Source organism: Apis laboriosa, unplaced genomic scaffold (assembly GCF_014066325.1).
Source record: "Apis laboriosa isolate Shangri-la unplaced genomic scaffold, ASM1406632v1 scaffold13_cov153, whole genome shotgun sequence".
Lineage (NCBI taxonomy): Eukaryota > Metazoa > Arthropoda > Insecta > Hymenoptera > Apidae > Apis > Apis laboriosa.
Window position 1 is genome coordinate 2,603,919 of NW_025221370.1, and position 16,723 is coordinate 2,620,641.

General features: G+C 41.9%; 1 protein-coding gene across 8 annotated transcripts in view; it reads left to right on the plus strand.

Annotated features, from left to right (window-relative positions):
- The window catches only part of LOC122721032, a 232,178-nt gene that overhangs the window by 157,919 nt on the left and 57,536 nt on the right, over positions 1–16,723 (plus strand). For 6 of the 8 annotated variants that reach the window (XM_043948222.1, XM_043948221.1, XM_043948223.1 and 3 more), the window contains one exon: positions 2,263–2,292. The exons of the other annotated variants lie outside the window; for them this stretch is intronic. In XM_043948222.1, the coding sequence (XP_043804157.1) occupies positions 2,263–2,292 (30 nt within the window). The remainder of the gene's footprint in view (positions 1–2,262; positions 2,293–16,723) is intronic. 8 annotated transcript variants of the gene reach the window in all.

Consider the following 16,723-nt stretch of genomic DNA (forward strand, 5'->3'; position numbering starts at 1 on the left):
CCGTCCTTCGATCGAGATTCGAGGCCTCTTCTCCTCCGTTCTCCCCCGGAGGAGGTCGATAGCTTCTGTTCTCGACGCAGCCTTTTCGAGTCGAGTCGTGTCTTCCTGAGCGGAAGGATGTGGAGGATTCCCGTCGCGTTTCCGGATTATCGTCTTTTTCTTTTTTCTTTTTTTTTTTCATCGTCGTTGCGAATGATTCTCTTTTTTTTTTTCTTTTTTTAAACGACGACGTTCGATCAGATCTCGACTTTCTTCGTCGCTCGGAGAGGTACGTGGCCCCTGCTTCATCTCTCGGCGGTCGGTCGATTTACGCGGTATTAGGGCCTGCGTAAATAGAAGCTGGCGACTGATTTAATTTCCCGTAATGACAATTGACTGCGATTGTCGTGGGCCAACGGAAGAGAAGCCACGGTTCCTCTTCCGCGTCGAAACGTTCGACTCTCCCCGCCTCAAAGATTTCTCCTGTTTATCATTCGCTCGGAAGAGAGGAGGACGCTCGCACTTTTCACACTCCTCCATCTCTCGAGGATCAACGACCGTGAAATAGGTTTCAACCACCGTCGTATGTTCCGTGTATACCCACTTTCGATCGGCGGCAGGTAAATCGATGGATAACGAAATTTTCCCCGTTATTCCTTATCGATCGACATCGAAAGAAGACGCCCCCTATTTCTTGCGTTTCTTTTCCCCTCCCTCCCTCCATCCATCCATCGAGCGAATTGGAAACGATGGACGTGTCCAAAATAGGAGAGCGGTACACCACGGGAGGAGAGCGGAAAGAAACTCGCAGTAATTACGTGTTCGGCCTAATACGTCCGGCAGTGAAATGCCGCACGGGGACGGGATACTGGGGCCGAAAATTTCTGTGGCGCAAAACCGGCCCGGTTAACAATGGGTATTTTCATTAGCCGGGGCCGGGGGCCGAACGGTAGGATATTTGATTCGGTTTTTATCGGTTCGGCCGACATTCCGCGCGGCCACTCGATCCTCGAGGTATCGGAAAAACGAGGGTCGGCCCTCTCGATCGCGATATCAGAAGAAGTTCCATTTAGGAGAAAAATAGCATTGTAAATGCAACGTGTCGCGGGACTTGTTTGTTCCCGAGTTTCGAGTCTCGCGCCGGGCAAAAAGCCAGCCCGGGATCGCGCGATACGCTTCTTTCCGTAGCTCTCGGAGCCCAGGATCCAGGATCCGGCAGATGCCCGCCACAGGATTTTGCAAATTTATCGTTTTTCGAGAGATACGGGGAAAGGGATCGATCTTTGGATCTTCTCCGTTAGTTTTTCGAAACTAACGGGATATTATTGTATAGTTCGAGAAATTGGAGAAGACGCGTCGCACGGTGAATTTTCTTATTTTCCAAATAACTTTTCCACGATACTTTAGAATTTTAATTTTTTCGTTATTCGTTCAGTGGGATCTGTTTCGATTTTTGATAATAAACGAGGCAAAAGGTTCGATGATGCCAAAAATTTTCTCTTCGTCCAAATATCTTTATTTTAAGCGATCGCCGATTGGACGATCATCGATGTATACACAGTCCACAGATTACGAAAATTAACGTGATCGCGATTTAATCGTGGCCGATGTTGGCCCAGCCACAAAGGTATCATCAAAATCATCACGACAAGCATACCGCAAGGACGCATCGTCGAATCGTCCAGAGTATATATATATATATATACAAACATATACGTACAGGTCCAAATTTTTCCACTTGGACAATGGCCCCTCGTGAACAGGAGGGGCCGCAAAATCTAAAACGGGGCCCTCGTCTTATCTAATCTCAATATAATTACGAGTGCACGTCATAAAATTGCTTATTATACTATGGAAAACTTGATTCGGGGGCCATAATACGGGGTTTGGAAATTAACCTTACCCGTCTGCCTACCTACGCCTGGTGATGATTATGTCTACTTATAGGTATAACTACTTATGTGCGCCAAACTACCGTCTCTCCAATAATATTCGCGGTTCTCCCCTCCCTTCCCTCTCCCCCCCTCTTTTTATCCACCCGAACCACTCCACCGTCCACAACCACCCCTCGCTTTCGTCCTCCACCCCCCTCGTTTTCCTCCCTTTCTCTGCGCGTTTCTTCGTCCCCCTCTCCCTCTCCCCCCTCCCTCCCTAGAAACTAGTTTCGCAAAACGGCGGGGATCGCACACAGGCTTTTATTCCGATCCAATCACCCCTTACCTGGATCTCGTGTACACACGTAATGCTGTTATGTAGTGACGTATGCTTGTTTATGTGTTACAGATTTGACGAGAGACACTACGCTTTCGAAAGGTATGCCCTAGCATTTAGTCATAGAGGATGCATGCCGAATTTGTTCTCTCTTTTCTCTCTCTCTCTCTCTCTTTTTTCTATTTCTTTCTCCTTTCGTTTCCTCTTTCGAGATTCTTTGCTTTTGTTTTTTTTTCTTTTGTTTCCTATCTTGCTTCGCTTCTTTTTCAGAGATAGAGATCTTTTTCTTTTCCTTTTTTCTTTTTTTTTTTTTTTTTATATTAGAAATAATAGGTGGCTCGTTTCTTTCGTCGAAAGGATGCTTTTTTGCTTTTGATATATAACGCAATATTTTATTCGCATATTCGTTACTTTCGAGCTTCGACGAACGATCGTCGAATTCTTTTAATATTCTAGTAATAATCGAGATGTGAGCCACGCGAGAACGAGAGAATTGTTCCATTTTGGAGAATCGTTAATTCGTATATTAACGGCGATTTGGAGGCGATCGAGCAGCGACTCGTTAAAAAGCGCGATTTAAGGGGGAAGAAGAATTTCGAAATTTCGAAATTCCACCAGCCGCGTGAATCGGATAGCTCGAGAATGAGGAGTAAACGACGTTGAGAATTTTTGAACGTGTAGAGGATTTTTTTCTTTTTTCTTTTTTTTTTTCGCCAGTATGCAAATTATCCGGTAGGCGTGTACCCGATATTCTCAACGGGATCCACGTATTTAACGGAAGAATCACCTTTCCGACGGAGGCGAAAGATCCTTTCCCTTCCAACGCGTTTCGAAAATAGAATTCCAAAAATTTTACGATCCCAGAAAAATTCCATAAAAATTCCTCGTCACGCGCTTTTATCAAAAGTAGTACGCATTTCTCGACCGTGGAGAAAGCGAGAAAATCGAAGGAACGAAGAAAGAAGGGGAATTTCCATTTCGAAAACGTAATAATTGGCCGGATACACGGATCGAAAGGACGGATAGGCGAGAGGGTGGTGGGAGGGGGCCAAGAGCCGGGCCAAAGTAATTATTGCGCTACTCGACGATTAACTTTTTTTTTTTCCTTTTCTTTCTCTCTCTCTCTCTCTCTCTCTCTCTCTCTCTCTCTCTCTCTATTTCTTTCTCTCTTTCTCTCTCTCTCTCAGAGCGGCCCGCTCGCTGCTCTATGATTTCGAGGGCTGGTATCACAGCAGGTATATATAATAACGTTCGAATATTCGTGGCAGGAGACGGAACGACGCGCCGGCCTCGGCGTTAACCGGCGCACCGGGCGTAACTGCGAATGCCCGGGCCCTGGCATTTTTCCTCTGGGGGCCCCCCATCCCCTCTCCCCTCCGGGCATCCCAATTAACCGGATAAATCGCCACGATAACCTAATAATGATTCTATTAACAATGTAAATGGCACTAAACTGCGAGCGTGCGCGCGAGTCCATCCACGATAATCGTCCCCGATTATTACCCAAACCTCGCCCTTAGTTTCTGTTCTATTCTCTCCTCCATCTTACGCATAATACAAGGCAATACTTTCTACGAATCTCCATAAGGCGATCGGATTCGGATTGCGGATTTATGCGGATCGATTGCTTTTCTGATCGAGAGTGAGAAGAGTTTTGGTGGAAATTTTGGGACTTTTAAATCTTTTCGAATGGGATTGAGGTTAGGAGGAGGTGTTGTTGCGAAAAGATCGTCGTGTATAATGTGGAGAAAAGGAGGATTAAGAAAAAAAAAACGCGTCGCGTTTGCACATTTCCATAATGCGCGTGCATTATCGTGCGCCGTCGTGGCCGGCTCAATTATCGTATAAATATTATCCGGCTTTGGAACGCGATTATGTAAAAATTGGAAGATTGGAGAGAGAGAAAAAGAAAGAAAGAGAGAGAGAGAGAGAACGGAATTGCAAAGCAGCGCGATTTTAAGTTGCGGGGGATATGTTCTCTGTCGTTGTATTATAATGCGGCCAAACGAGCGCTTTTGTTTCCCGAAGGACCGCTTGGACCCCCTCCCCTCGTCCCTCCTTCTTCTTCTCCCCCCCTCGAATTTGCCAATTCAGATTCACTTTTCATTTCTTTTCTTTCTTTCTTTTTTTTTTTTTTTTTTTTTTTTTTATAATTTTGCATTTCGCATTTTTTATAATTATCGATTTCGAATTATGATCACGAATTATATTTAATCGTGTCGTAGATAGGTGGCATCTTTTGTCCAAAGGAAATTGAAAGGATTTTCTGAATCCTGAGGATAAAAAAATTTTAATATCGCGATAATGGAACGTATCTCGTCTTCGTTCAGGACGAATAACGAGCTGGATTGGGAAAAAACGGGCGCGAAGAGGATCGAAAGTTTCATCTAAAGGGGCAAATGGAATATTGCTCCTTTCGACGTTGTCGTCGAACACGGAGCACGGTTCGTTGCATAAGTATAGACACGGACGCGTCGACTTTCTTATTAAGGTAGAAAGTAGGAATGCAACTTATGGAGCATCAGAGGGTACGGGCGTCGAACGTTCGATTCAGACCGGCACAATTCCACCAATCCCTATCTAAAACGTCTTAAAAGGCATTTTAAATCGGCGTGTCGTGAAAGAATCTCATAGAGATGCGCCGTATAAAGGCATTCCACCATCCCTCCTATTCTTTTTTTTCTCTTCCTTCTTTTTTTTTTCCTCCTTTCCTTTCCTTTCCTTTTTTTTTCCTTCCCCTTCCTCCTTCAGCTTTTAACCGTTCGTCGTTTCGATCGTCTTTCTTCTTATAATGCTTCATATATATATATATATAATTATATAATATAAATAATATCAGAAAATTGTGATTATTATTTAAAAATTGAATGATCAAAATAATGGTTAAATAATTTTTCAAAGAGATTCTTTTTAATTTTCATTTTACGTGGTATCATTTTACACATTCAAGAAAAAAATCTATCCGATCCATAATCGTTATCTCGAGCGCGAAGCCTCGTTCAAATCTCCACGGTGGAGATTCCCGGAGCTCCGTCAAGATCGGAGCCTCGTCTCGAGATGTTGGAAGTGTCGGTAAATGATACCGCGGCGGAAGACTAGGATAATGGAACGGAGGTTGAAGGTTGACAGAGGGGTGAAAATGGCTACAGGCTATGAACACTCTCCGCCACCGCAAACCCGAGATTCGATAAGCCGACTATGGTCTTTTATTAGGATCCACTCAACGCCGCCAGCGTAAACTCCACACCCTGTTAGCCCACTCTTTTCAACGAGGTACCTCCTTACGACTGTATTTCCTATACATTTCCTAGGAATTGCGCGTGACCGAATCAAGGAAGGATGGAGAACTTGAACAAATTGATTTTGGATTGAAATTAACCAAATAATATATAGGAATTTATATTTGCATATATTACTCACCGTTATATATAAAATATAGTAATTAAAAAAGAGTATAATATAGACGTAATAATTCGTACTCGATGCATGGATTTTTCTCAGAAATTTAACTGCAAATAACTCGACTCGACAGAGTTTTAAATTATCGTGGAAATATACCCAATCGATTAAAAGTGTCGTCCAGCGTTTGAAAGAAAATATCTAATTCCCACGAAAAAGAAAAAAAAAAAAAATAAATAAATTCCAATTATTCGCCAAACTAATCAAAGTTTGCTCTCGATGTTAAAATTGCGAGAAGTTGACGCGTTAAGTGCGATCCCTCCCTCCCCCCTCCCCCTGGGAGATTGAACGTTCTCCGTTATTACGAACACGGCAAATTTACTCCCCCCTCGTCCGGGGGAACTGTTCTCAATTAAAGCCGCCTTAATGTATGCATCGAGTTCTCCGTCCTGTGGCAAAAGACCGCGAGAGATCGGGTCTAAGGAGATCGGGAGACGGTTTGATTCAAGATGAGACACTCGAGTGTGGCGACTTCGCGGCAAGGGCGAGGCCAAGTCGCTCCTCTCTGTCAATTCTCAGAGCAATCTGCCGATGCAGATTAGGATGGACCGTGCTTTCTCTCGCCCTCCTCCTCCTCCTTCCAGTGTCCAGATTAATCGAATTGCCCTCCTTGCGGAATCAACGCGAGCTCGATTTCGATTGATTGTAATAATCTCGTTCACCGATGATTTTCGATCGGTTTATTTCTCCCCAGTCGATTCGTCGAAACGTTCTTGCCTCCTCGTTGCTGGATTCGATCCAAGGACAGGGTAGAAAGAGAATTTTTATCTCATTGATAATTCGATAATTGATGAGAGCAAATTTTCGATACAAAAGGAAGCGCGGTTTCTATTATTTCTATCCTCGTACGGTTCTACTTTGCTATAATCGGCGTGTAACAGGTATATACGCGAAGAATGTGCTATAAACGCGATGGGAACGTGTATGTATGAAAATGAGGTAGAAATTCAAAGCTCCATATCTGTCGGGTTCACTGCAACGTATAACCATATTCCGAAATCGAACTGGCGATATCCTCTAACACCGCGATTCTTATCATTCTTTCCCCCTTTCTTCCCCTCCGATCGTCGTAAAATTAGGGTAGATTCGAGAGTAAGGCTTTCTTCTCCTCGAATTATTCCTCGTCGTGTAGTAAATAATTCGAGAGCGTGAACATTAAAAAATTAAACACTGGCAATCATTCTCCTCTGTTCGATTCTAAGAGAGAGAGAAATCGATGGCCGTTGGAATTCACACGAGTTCGGACTCGAGAGGGCGGAAGTGCTATTCGAGTGCTGTGTCGAGGCTTTCTCTCGCTTAGCGAGGGTGAGTGGCTCGAAAAAGCGTTATGGCCGGGATTAGGCCCGGGGTTGGACGCGTTTCTCGGGGTGGTTTCCAACCCAATTCGGTTGACCGACACACTTAGAACAACGATAACTCGGTAATCCGCGTCTCGCTCCGCCGATGAAAAATGTTAAAATCCGGGAAACCGGTGCCCCGTGACAGTTCAATACATTTTAAATGCGTTCCGCCGCATTTGTGGGATACGATAAGCGGCCACGAGCTATCCAACACCACCCCAAACATCCAACGCCCGTTATTTATCGTCAGATTTATGGAATAAACGAGTAGCCTTGTATTTTGCCTCTATTATTGATGCTTCCGCGCGTGAATAATGTACGAACGTACCGATGTTTTCCCTCTTCCCTTTTCTTTCTTCTTTCCAAAGTTTTATAAGTGGAATCGAGAAGAAGAAGAAGAAGAAGAAGAATCGAACGAAGGAGATAGAAATTGAATTTTGAAACGTTGAATTATTCGAATATGACGTTTGCAGTGATGAGAATTATACATTCCACGCGTACGTATTATGGAATATTAGATTAGAACGTGGTTAATCACCGAGTCTCCTCCCGACCCGATCGATAAAATCAAATTTTCTCGGATACGTTCTCGACAGGAAGGAAGAGAAGCGAAATAAAAGCTAGGGGCGCCTCGATCGTTATTATATACATCACGCGGTGACAGTGGTGTAATTGCGACGGAAAGCAAAAAGAGCGTAAGTTATTCGCGTTATGGAAAGGAGAAGCGGTTAATGCGGCAAATGGAAGAAACGGATGATCCTCGGTCGTTCCAATCCGCATAATTGCGGATCAAATCAACGGAATCAAATTCATCGGTGATACATTATGTTCAATTTCCTTAACACTGTATAATCACGCATCCTTTCCCCTATACAGATATCAATTACAGATAGCACAGTGGTCGTGGTCGGGAAAAGGAATAAAAGGAGAAGGAAGAAACATGTATATTTACGCTTTAACTTTATATCTAACGGTAAGCTAGCCGAGTGGATCAGTTCTCGATCAGTTCTTTTTCTCCTTTTTCTTATCTTCGTGTTGAGCAAATTAATACGTGGAACGATATACGCGTGTCTCCTTCTCCTTCTCTCCCTCGCCTTTCTCCCTCTCCGCTCGAATCGAACGCTGGGAAACGAAGGAATGGAGGAAATGGAGGATAGGAAAGGAAGGAGGGAATAGAGGAGAGCGAGAAAACGATGGAGAGAAACACAGGAGAAATAATGATTCGAAACGAATGATCAATTGGGATTTCTTTGCAGGATTCTCGACTTTTCCACGTCGACACGAGTTGTTTCTTTTTCTTTTTTTCTTCTTCCCTTTTTTTACGTTCTTCCATCCCCCTTTGAAAGGAATTCCGAATTTGACAGACGATTAAACATCGAAAACCTGTAGAGCTAGAGATACCTTTTACTCGGGAACCAGCGAATCGACCCGCTCGAAATTGAACGTTTTGATGCCTCGTGGAATATTTTTTTTTGTTTCCTTTTTTTTTTTTATTATTTTCCCCTCCTTTATTTTGTTCATTGGTCCGCTACCAGTTTGCATGATAATGTAGCAGTCGGGGTAAGGGTGATTCGAAGGAAATTGTTGACGTACGATCGTGGGATGGGCGGTTAAGTTTGCTCGTGAAATTAGATTGGAGGGAAGAAGAAGAATCGAAAGTGGAATTTCCAAGATATCACGGATTTTGGATTTATCCGTGAAATGGATTATCATTATATATCCTCTTCTCTGAACTTAAATATATATATATATATATATATCGATGGTTGAGTGGAATTTATTGATGAGGAAAAAGAAGGAGAAACTGGCACTTGGCATTCGTATATTTCAAAGAGACGATTGAAAAACGTAGAACGTGTGGAAGAGGCAAACTGAATAACGATAAAAATGATTGAATAGGGTTTTAAGTTTTATCATGCAAAATCTATCTTAACCAACTGTATATACCATTCATCAATAAGAAACATTGGAAAAGAAGAAGAAGCGGAAGAGGAATGCAAGAACGCTCGCATATTGTAGAAGAATTCTATTTAAAGAAAACAAACAATCGAAGAGACGTAATGGAATAATCTTTTTTTTTTTTTCTTTTTTTTTCGTGCAGAATCTACGTTTGAAGAAGAATTAGAAGCGGAAGAAAGATGCGCGTGCGCGCATTTTTAACGCCAAAAACAATTAAATAATCTAACAAAAAATTTTATTTCACAAAATCTACGTTCAACAAACAAGTAGACGAGTGAATGGTGAAAATTTTCAAAGAAAAAGAGAAAGAGAAAGAAGAAAGAAAAAGACGAAAAAGAGGAAGAAGAAGAAGAAGAAGAAAAAGAAGCATTGTTAGAAGAACGTTGACCGATAACTGCTAATAAGCCTCTTGGTTCAGGCCGCGCTTATTATAACGACGCCGTCATAAAGAAATGCATAATAGAATTGTAAATGTATGGAAATGCTTTCCCGAGCTTTTGAACGGGAACCGACCGGGAGAGGACATGCATTTTTCTTCAATTGCATACTCACCTTTTGAATAGGTCGCGCGTCTGGTCTACATGCACACACCGTATCTTATGCGGCCGGGCCATTGTATGTGTATCAACACAATGCAGAATAAACTGAGCGACTGAAACGGATTACACCTTCCTCCTCCGTGGAGGCCCGCTTCAAAAGGATATGCAAACGATGCGAACGGCTAACGCCTGCTTCCTTTCGACCACAAATTCCGCGTTTCCATCGTTCAAAAGCACTTTGTCCGTGGAAAAATTTTTCGCCTTATAATTTTCCTCCCCTCGTTTTCTTCTTCTTCTTCTTCTTCTTCTTCCTATTTGCCCGTTTTTTTATTACTTTATTCTTCAAATATTACCATTGGTCGATTCGGGTAAAAATCAAAATTGTGAATGAAATAATTCGTTTATCGAGGGGATGGAACGGAACAGATTTGTCCGTTCCACCTGACGTATGGAAATCTTACAACGTTTCATTTACAACATCGCGAAGAAAGTCTGGCCGCGGCGAGATTTCATTAGAGGGGGCCGTGATATCGCGGCAGAATAAGAATAATAATTGCGGGGATCGCAATTAATAAACGCTCTCTCGATCGGCGTCGTATATCAGGATGGGTAATTAAGCGCGTAACTATAGAATCTCGAGGCGTGGCCATCCCCCTGGCTAACCTGTTGTGCGCCGCGACGAGGGAGGGCGTATTATTAGTCGCAAGACGCTATAAATATAAGCCGTTACGAATTAAAAGAACCTCCCTGCCTTTATTACAACATTTTTAATTACTGTGAAATGGCCTGAAATTTTTTCCTCCCCCCCCTTCTTCCTCCCTCCTTTCTGCGGAACGGAGCAGGCATACATTCCCGTTCGTCTCGTTTACGAGCTGCGAGAAAACGCTGCACGGCCGCTAATTAAACGAAACGCTTCAAATGCCGAACGCACGGCGGTGTTAGAGATACGATCTCATTTCGCACCCCCTTCCTTCTTTTTTCCCTTCGAGGGGCGCGTCCGTGAACCCGTGAATCGATTTCGATAGGAATACGTTCATCCTTAATGCTTAAAGTAATGAAATTTTACGTACGATGACGTGGAAAAGAATTTATCGAGATTTATCTTTCGCGCAACGTGTCGAAACGTGTGTCGAATATTCAACTGATATAAAGAATACGTACGTACACGGAAAGTAGAGGAAAACACTGTATTTTTGACTCGTCCCGATATCTCGATTCGTCGCCGAGATATAAGAACCGAAAGCGCTTCCGTAGCGCTTAGCGGCGGGGATTATGAATGGGCGCGCGACCTACATATTTTCTTGCTGGAAACGCGGCGTACTACGTTTTTCCAGGAATTTTGTCTCGAGTTTGGGATAGGTCGGTGAGACGAGGCCCGAATAAGCGACGAGAGCGGAGAGAGTAAACGATTAAAAATTACCTTTCTCTTTACACGACGATATCTCGGGACAGGAAAGTCGTATCGAGATAAATCGAAAACCGTGTCAAAGGGGAAGGTTTTGCGCCTCCAACGATCGCTCGATCGTTGACCGGAAGTTGGTACGTTCGGAATTACAGCGGTTCAAAGTTTTTCTAATTTTAATTCGGTTTAAGATACACGATTAAAAATTACTCTTTTCTTCAAACGACGATATCTCGGAAACCGGAAGTCGTATCGAGATAAGTCAAAGCGCGCTTTAAAGGGAAAGGTTCGACGCTTCCAATCATCGTTCGTTCGTTGTTCGAAAATCATTATCATCGGAGTTACAGCGGTTCGAAGTTTTTCTAATTTTAATACGCTTTCAAGCGCATAAATTATCGTAACGATTGCTGGTGTTTAGTTATCGAACAATGTTTTAATATTTTTCCCGGAGACAGAAATTCCCATATTTTCCTGATTCCAGAGGAAGAATACAAATAATCGAGAACGTTGGCGGAAAAGGAGAAACGGCCGCGATATAAATTCCACTTTAGGTCCAGATACGTATGCGTTTCGGATAGAAGCAGTTATTCATAAGCAATGGAGCATAAATAATACAGTAGCGCGCTCCTGAAACATTGAAAGTCCTGTAAATATTGTATCGGTTCTAGGGTGAAATCTGCATACTTGTTATCTCCCTTCTATTTTTTTTATTTTTCGAAAAATTCCAACAACTCCACGTGGGATAAAAAAACGAAATAAAATAATTCGAAATTACACATTAGTGTAATTACACACATGGCGGGGATAACAAAGGGTTAAAATTTAATTTTCACTCTTATTTACGATTTTCGTTCACGTGTTACGCAATCCTATATATACATATATATATATATACACATATATATAGCATTTGTCGGAAGTGGTGTAACGTCTCGTGGTTACCGCGGCCAAGAGTAACGAGAGATATTTAGCACATAATGTTACAGGGACTCATGAATTACAAGTGCCGCGTATTCGTTACGGATATCTCGAAACATTGCTCTCTCTCTCTCTCTCTCTCTTTCTCTCTTTCTCTCGTTCCCGGCTCACAAAGGAACGCATATGGCGCGTTCGCGGTTATAAATTTCGCGTCTTAAGCCGCGGTATCATTTTAAAATAGAGGCAACGTCGTAAATAATGACACGCGCCTTCGAAACGGTCCCGTGTCCATAAAGAGGACAATAAAAACGAGCAGTCAGTCTCTCGCGCATCAGAGGAGGACGACATATTGCCGGTCCTATTGTTCGACGAATTATTTAATATCTTTCGCTAAATCGTCTCGTAACGTGCCTCGTAAAAAGAAAAAAAAAAAAAAAAAAAAAACTTATTTGTTATGTAGAGCAAAGAATTTTTCATTACGAAATTTCTCTTTCTCGATTTCTTTGCAACGGAGAGAATGGGCTCGATTGGTTTCGATCGATTTCGAAAGGTCGTTTTTTTTTTTTTTTTCTAAATCGTGGGATGGGAGGATACGATAACGGTTGAGCGGCATTAATCAGATGGAGAAATGTCATTAGGCGGGGCGCGGCAATCGTGTAAAACATTATTCTAACTAAACTGTCATAAACGGGAGGAAATGAAAAGAGCTGGTTAATAGCTTATGTATGCAAATGCGGGGCGGCAGATTGCGCGGAGTGCTCTCTCGAGCGAGAGAAATAGGTGGTGGTGGTGGTGGTGGTGGTCGTGGAAAGCGGCCGTCGAAAGGGTGATATTCTCCGCCGCCCTTCCTTCGCGATTCCTCTCCTTCGCTTTCCGATGAGGACGATCCTCTTGTAGAAAAAAAAAAAAAAAAAAAAAAAAAATACGATTGGAGATAAGTTGTCGTCTTTTCATCTTTGGCGGTAATATTGTGAAAATTGAATTCTCCTGAATGAGAAAAGTATTTTGGTAATAATTTGTTAAAAATTAACGGATGTAAGAGAGGATGACTAATTTGGAAATTAATCGTGAAACCGTGAAAAACCGATGTTGTTTAGACAAATGTCGTTTAAAGATAATAATCTCGTGTTGAAGAAGGATCTCTCTCCCGGCGTGTTGTTTGTAACGTTAACATTAATACCGCGTGACGGTGAATAATGATCCGCGAAAAGATATGTAAATTTCAAACACCGTTTCTAAGATATTCACACCGTATCTCTCGTTTTAACGAACGAGCCAAACAGATCTCGTTAATAAATGCAAAGTTTACATTTGTCGCTTATCTATCAGCATTCATCGACTTGGATCTGCATAGTGCGAATAGATGGGAAGCAATTAATCATATACAGAGAGAAACTTTGCTTTACAAAAACTCTGATTAATTATTCTTCGATTAAATTACAGTAAACTTGACATCATCTTTTTTTCTTTTTTTTTTTTTTTTCTTAGATATCTTCGAAGACAATTTCTAAATTCTAAATTGTCTTTGAAAAATTATTCGCCCCGTACACTGTTTTTCTAACGATTGAAACGAAGGTACTACAACGAAGTAGATGTACTATGTGATAAATTTCCAATTTCCAAATATCCAGTCTTATAGTTTCTTCAAATCGGTTTCGATTATTAATTAACACAAAGATTGTATTCGATGAATATTCGTGGAACGATCGTAACCCCCTAAAAATTGCTTCTTCACGCGCGATCCTTGAAATTGGTCGCAACACGTTTAATACAATTTTTCCTCCCGCCACTCTTTTCATCCTGGGAAAAAAATGAGAACGAGTCGAAACAAACTTAAAAATGGATAAAAATGGAAGAGGAAAAGGGTGAAAAAATCGGGAATAATTTTTTTTTTTTTTTCCAAAAAACTCTACCGTTTCAAACCACGCACGATAATTATGCAAATCGGGATGCAACGGGACGATACAATGTTGAACAACGCTCCAATTTCGTTGAAATACGACGCCACCCGATTTCACGTCGATCCGTTCCTTTTTTGGAAAAACTCGTCCAACCTTCACGCTCGGTTATTCGAGGTAATGATTAGCATTATTATAAACATAGAGGAACAGAAGTGGAGTAACGAATTTTAATGACCACGAAACCGAGAATTCTTTAAACGGAAGGAGGAGGATAAATGTTGATGAATTGCAATAAATAAATTGAAACTATTATTATAAATATGCATACATACATATATATTTATTATTTAAACAGTATTTTAATTTCAAATAACGTTTCATCGGGAAGGGGATAAACGATCAACGATTAAACCAATAATAATAACGGAATCGGTTAAATACAACAATTTCTTATCGATGTTATTCGATCTTGGTGGTGTGGAGGCCGAGTGGATAATAATTGGAGCGGGGTACCGCGGATTGTATCGCTATTATTGCGACATGCTCGAAACTCGAGAAGCATAATTAAACTAGGGTCGGAAGAGAAGGCTCCCCGTACGCCTAAGGAGGATCGCTCCTCAATCCGGCTCCTTGATCCAATTAACGCGACCGAATTATCCCCGGCTTCTCTTCCGCTTGCCTTCTCCTGGCCCGCCAGGTACCGCAACCCGCGCTCTCCTCCGTCTTAAACAATTCCATTTGCATGGCAAATAATCAAACAATTTGCCTTTGACATTTAAATTAGCGAAAGAAAAGCGAAACGCCGCCCCTCTCTTTAATTTTCGAACACGTCAAATAACCGAACCGTAATTTCTCATTTGCATTTTATTCCTTTCCGTTCGATAATCTTCTGTCGTTAACGTGACAAGGGGAGGGGGAATAAAAATTGATACTTAATCTCAATCATTTAAGGTATGTTCGGAAGAATAAAGAGCTGAGCTATTTCGATTCCGTAGACTCGATGAAAAGATTCTCTTGCACGTTTCCAAATTCAGGATGAAGAATATCAAGCAACGAAGGATAAATTAAATAGATAGCAAGATTTGATTAGATGTATATTTCAAGCGTGAAATGGATCTGTCCTAAATTTCTAAGTGTTGTAAATTTTTTGAAAATTTTTCGAGTTTCCAAAGTCTTCAATTTTCAACTTGCAACACTCCCAAAAAGAAAAGTGTTGACTGGGCAGTGGAAAACAATAAATAAAATATACGGGTTTAGCTGAATGAATATATTTGATTATGCGTGATTGCGCGTATCTGTTTATAAAACATTTGAAATACGTGTATCGAAGAGAAACAAATAGCTACCAACTATGAAATAGTAATGTTGCTGACAACATTCAATAATGAAATTATATATATAAAATTTCAGTGAACTTTAAATTCTATAACAAAAAGATTTCTAATAATAACTTGGTCTTCAAAAGTCTTGGTAATCCCGTCTCGCGCTACATCTTTTCCGGGTATCAATCCGCCCAAACCCCGCTTCACGCTTCACGGGATAAGCGGAAAGAGGCATCCTCGAGGAGGAGGGGAGCAGGAGGCCGTTACGGATACGGCCAGCTAGAGATAGTTGCGCCAGTGAGATATTTCTTTCAATATAGCGGAACATCCGTCAGACTTTGGCGGACACAATCTCGCAGAAACAATTCTTCCGCAAGATGTCCCGAATGCGACCACCTCTGCCCATCCAAGGATCCCAGGATCACCGAGCTCTGACCATCTCCTTTGCATAATGACGCCGTGTCCCCGTGTCCTCCCTCCCTCCCCTCGAATCTAAGTTGAACCCTGCCCCCGAAAACGCTCGTCCACCCCCTCGAGAAACGCACACCCTAGGCCACCACGAGAGCACCACGAGCACTTACGCGCTGCAATAACAATAATATCTGTATATAATGGCGGCCAGTCGCTTCGTCCCCCTCGCGTGGTGCACACGTGGAACTCATACGTAGAGGAGTATCGAGTGACCGCCGAAATTTGAAGAATATTCCCTTCGTGAGCGCAAATAAATTCTTCGTTACGGGGACGAAGATTGTGCTATTTCAATTTTTTTTCTTTTTTTTTTTTTTTTTTTTACGCGCTCCAACGATTGTAAATTTCTCGATATATTCGATACTTCCATTTTGTTCTCCATCGCTTATCGTTACGAATAGAGACAAAGGTAATTTGGATAACCTTGTTCAAATATTAATGAAGATTCTTTATTCAAAATTTTACTTTGATTAGAAAATTTGATCGAAGTTCATGACAGTGATGCGATTCTCATCGCCACTAGTTCAAAACAATAATTCAAATATTCCGAAATTCACGAAGCGTAAAGAAATAATCGTAAACAACATTAACTCTATCGCACGAATTTTTATCGACGAGTTGAAAAAAATATATACAACTGTTAATCTACTTAAAAATGCGTGTTCTTATTTTTCGAAAACATTGAAACGGATTGTGCGTATTTTGCGTCCACACACCTTTGAAATTTCCCTCGATTGGGAACGAAATTTAACAGAGGGTTAAATATCTCGTCATTTCAATAATCAAAATTTCAATAATTCTATATAACAGCGGATCCATCGATCTAAAACGATTCCGAACGCGAAAACAATAAGCCGAATACCGAGTAAGCGAAAGCCAGGTCAAAGGAAATAATCGTAAACAACCCCCGGAAAGACGTTAAATATGTGACGCGTGCATCCATCGGGCCGTGATCCTCGCTGCACGAGCCGCCATCGATGGATTTACCGGATTATCGAGAGCGCGGACTTGGCCAGTCGTCGTAAAAGGTCTGGAACGATGATCGAGGCGGATCCGAAGGTGGATACGATGGGATCGCCACTTCTCCGGGAGAAGTACGCGTACCGGTATATCGGGGCCGTATCTAACGTATGGATGAATCATTTATCGGGACCATAACCCGGGACGGGCGGCGAACCGGTCAGTTTTATGCGGGCGCAGTAGAATTTGATCAAAGTTCGTTTTG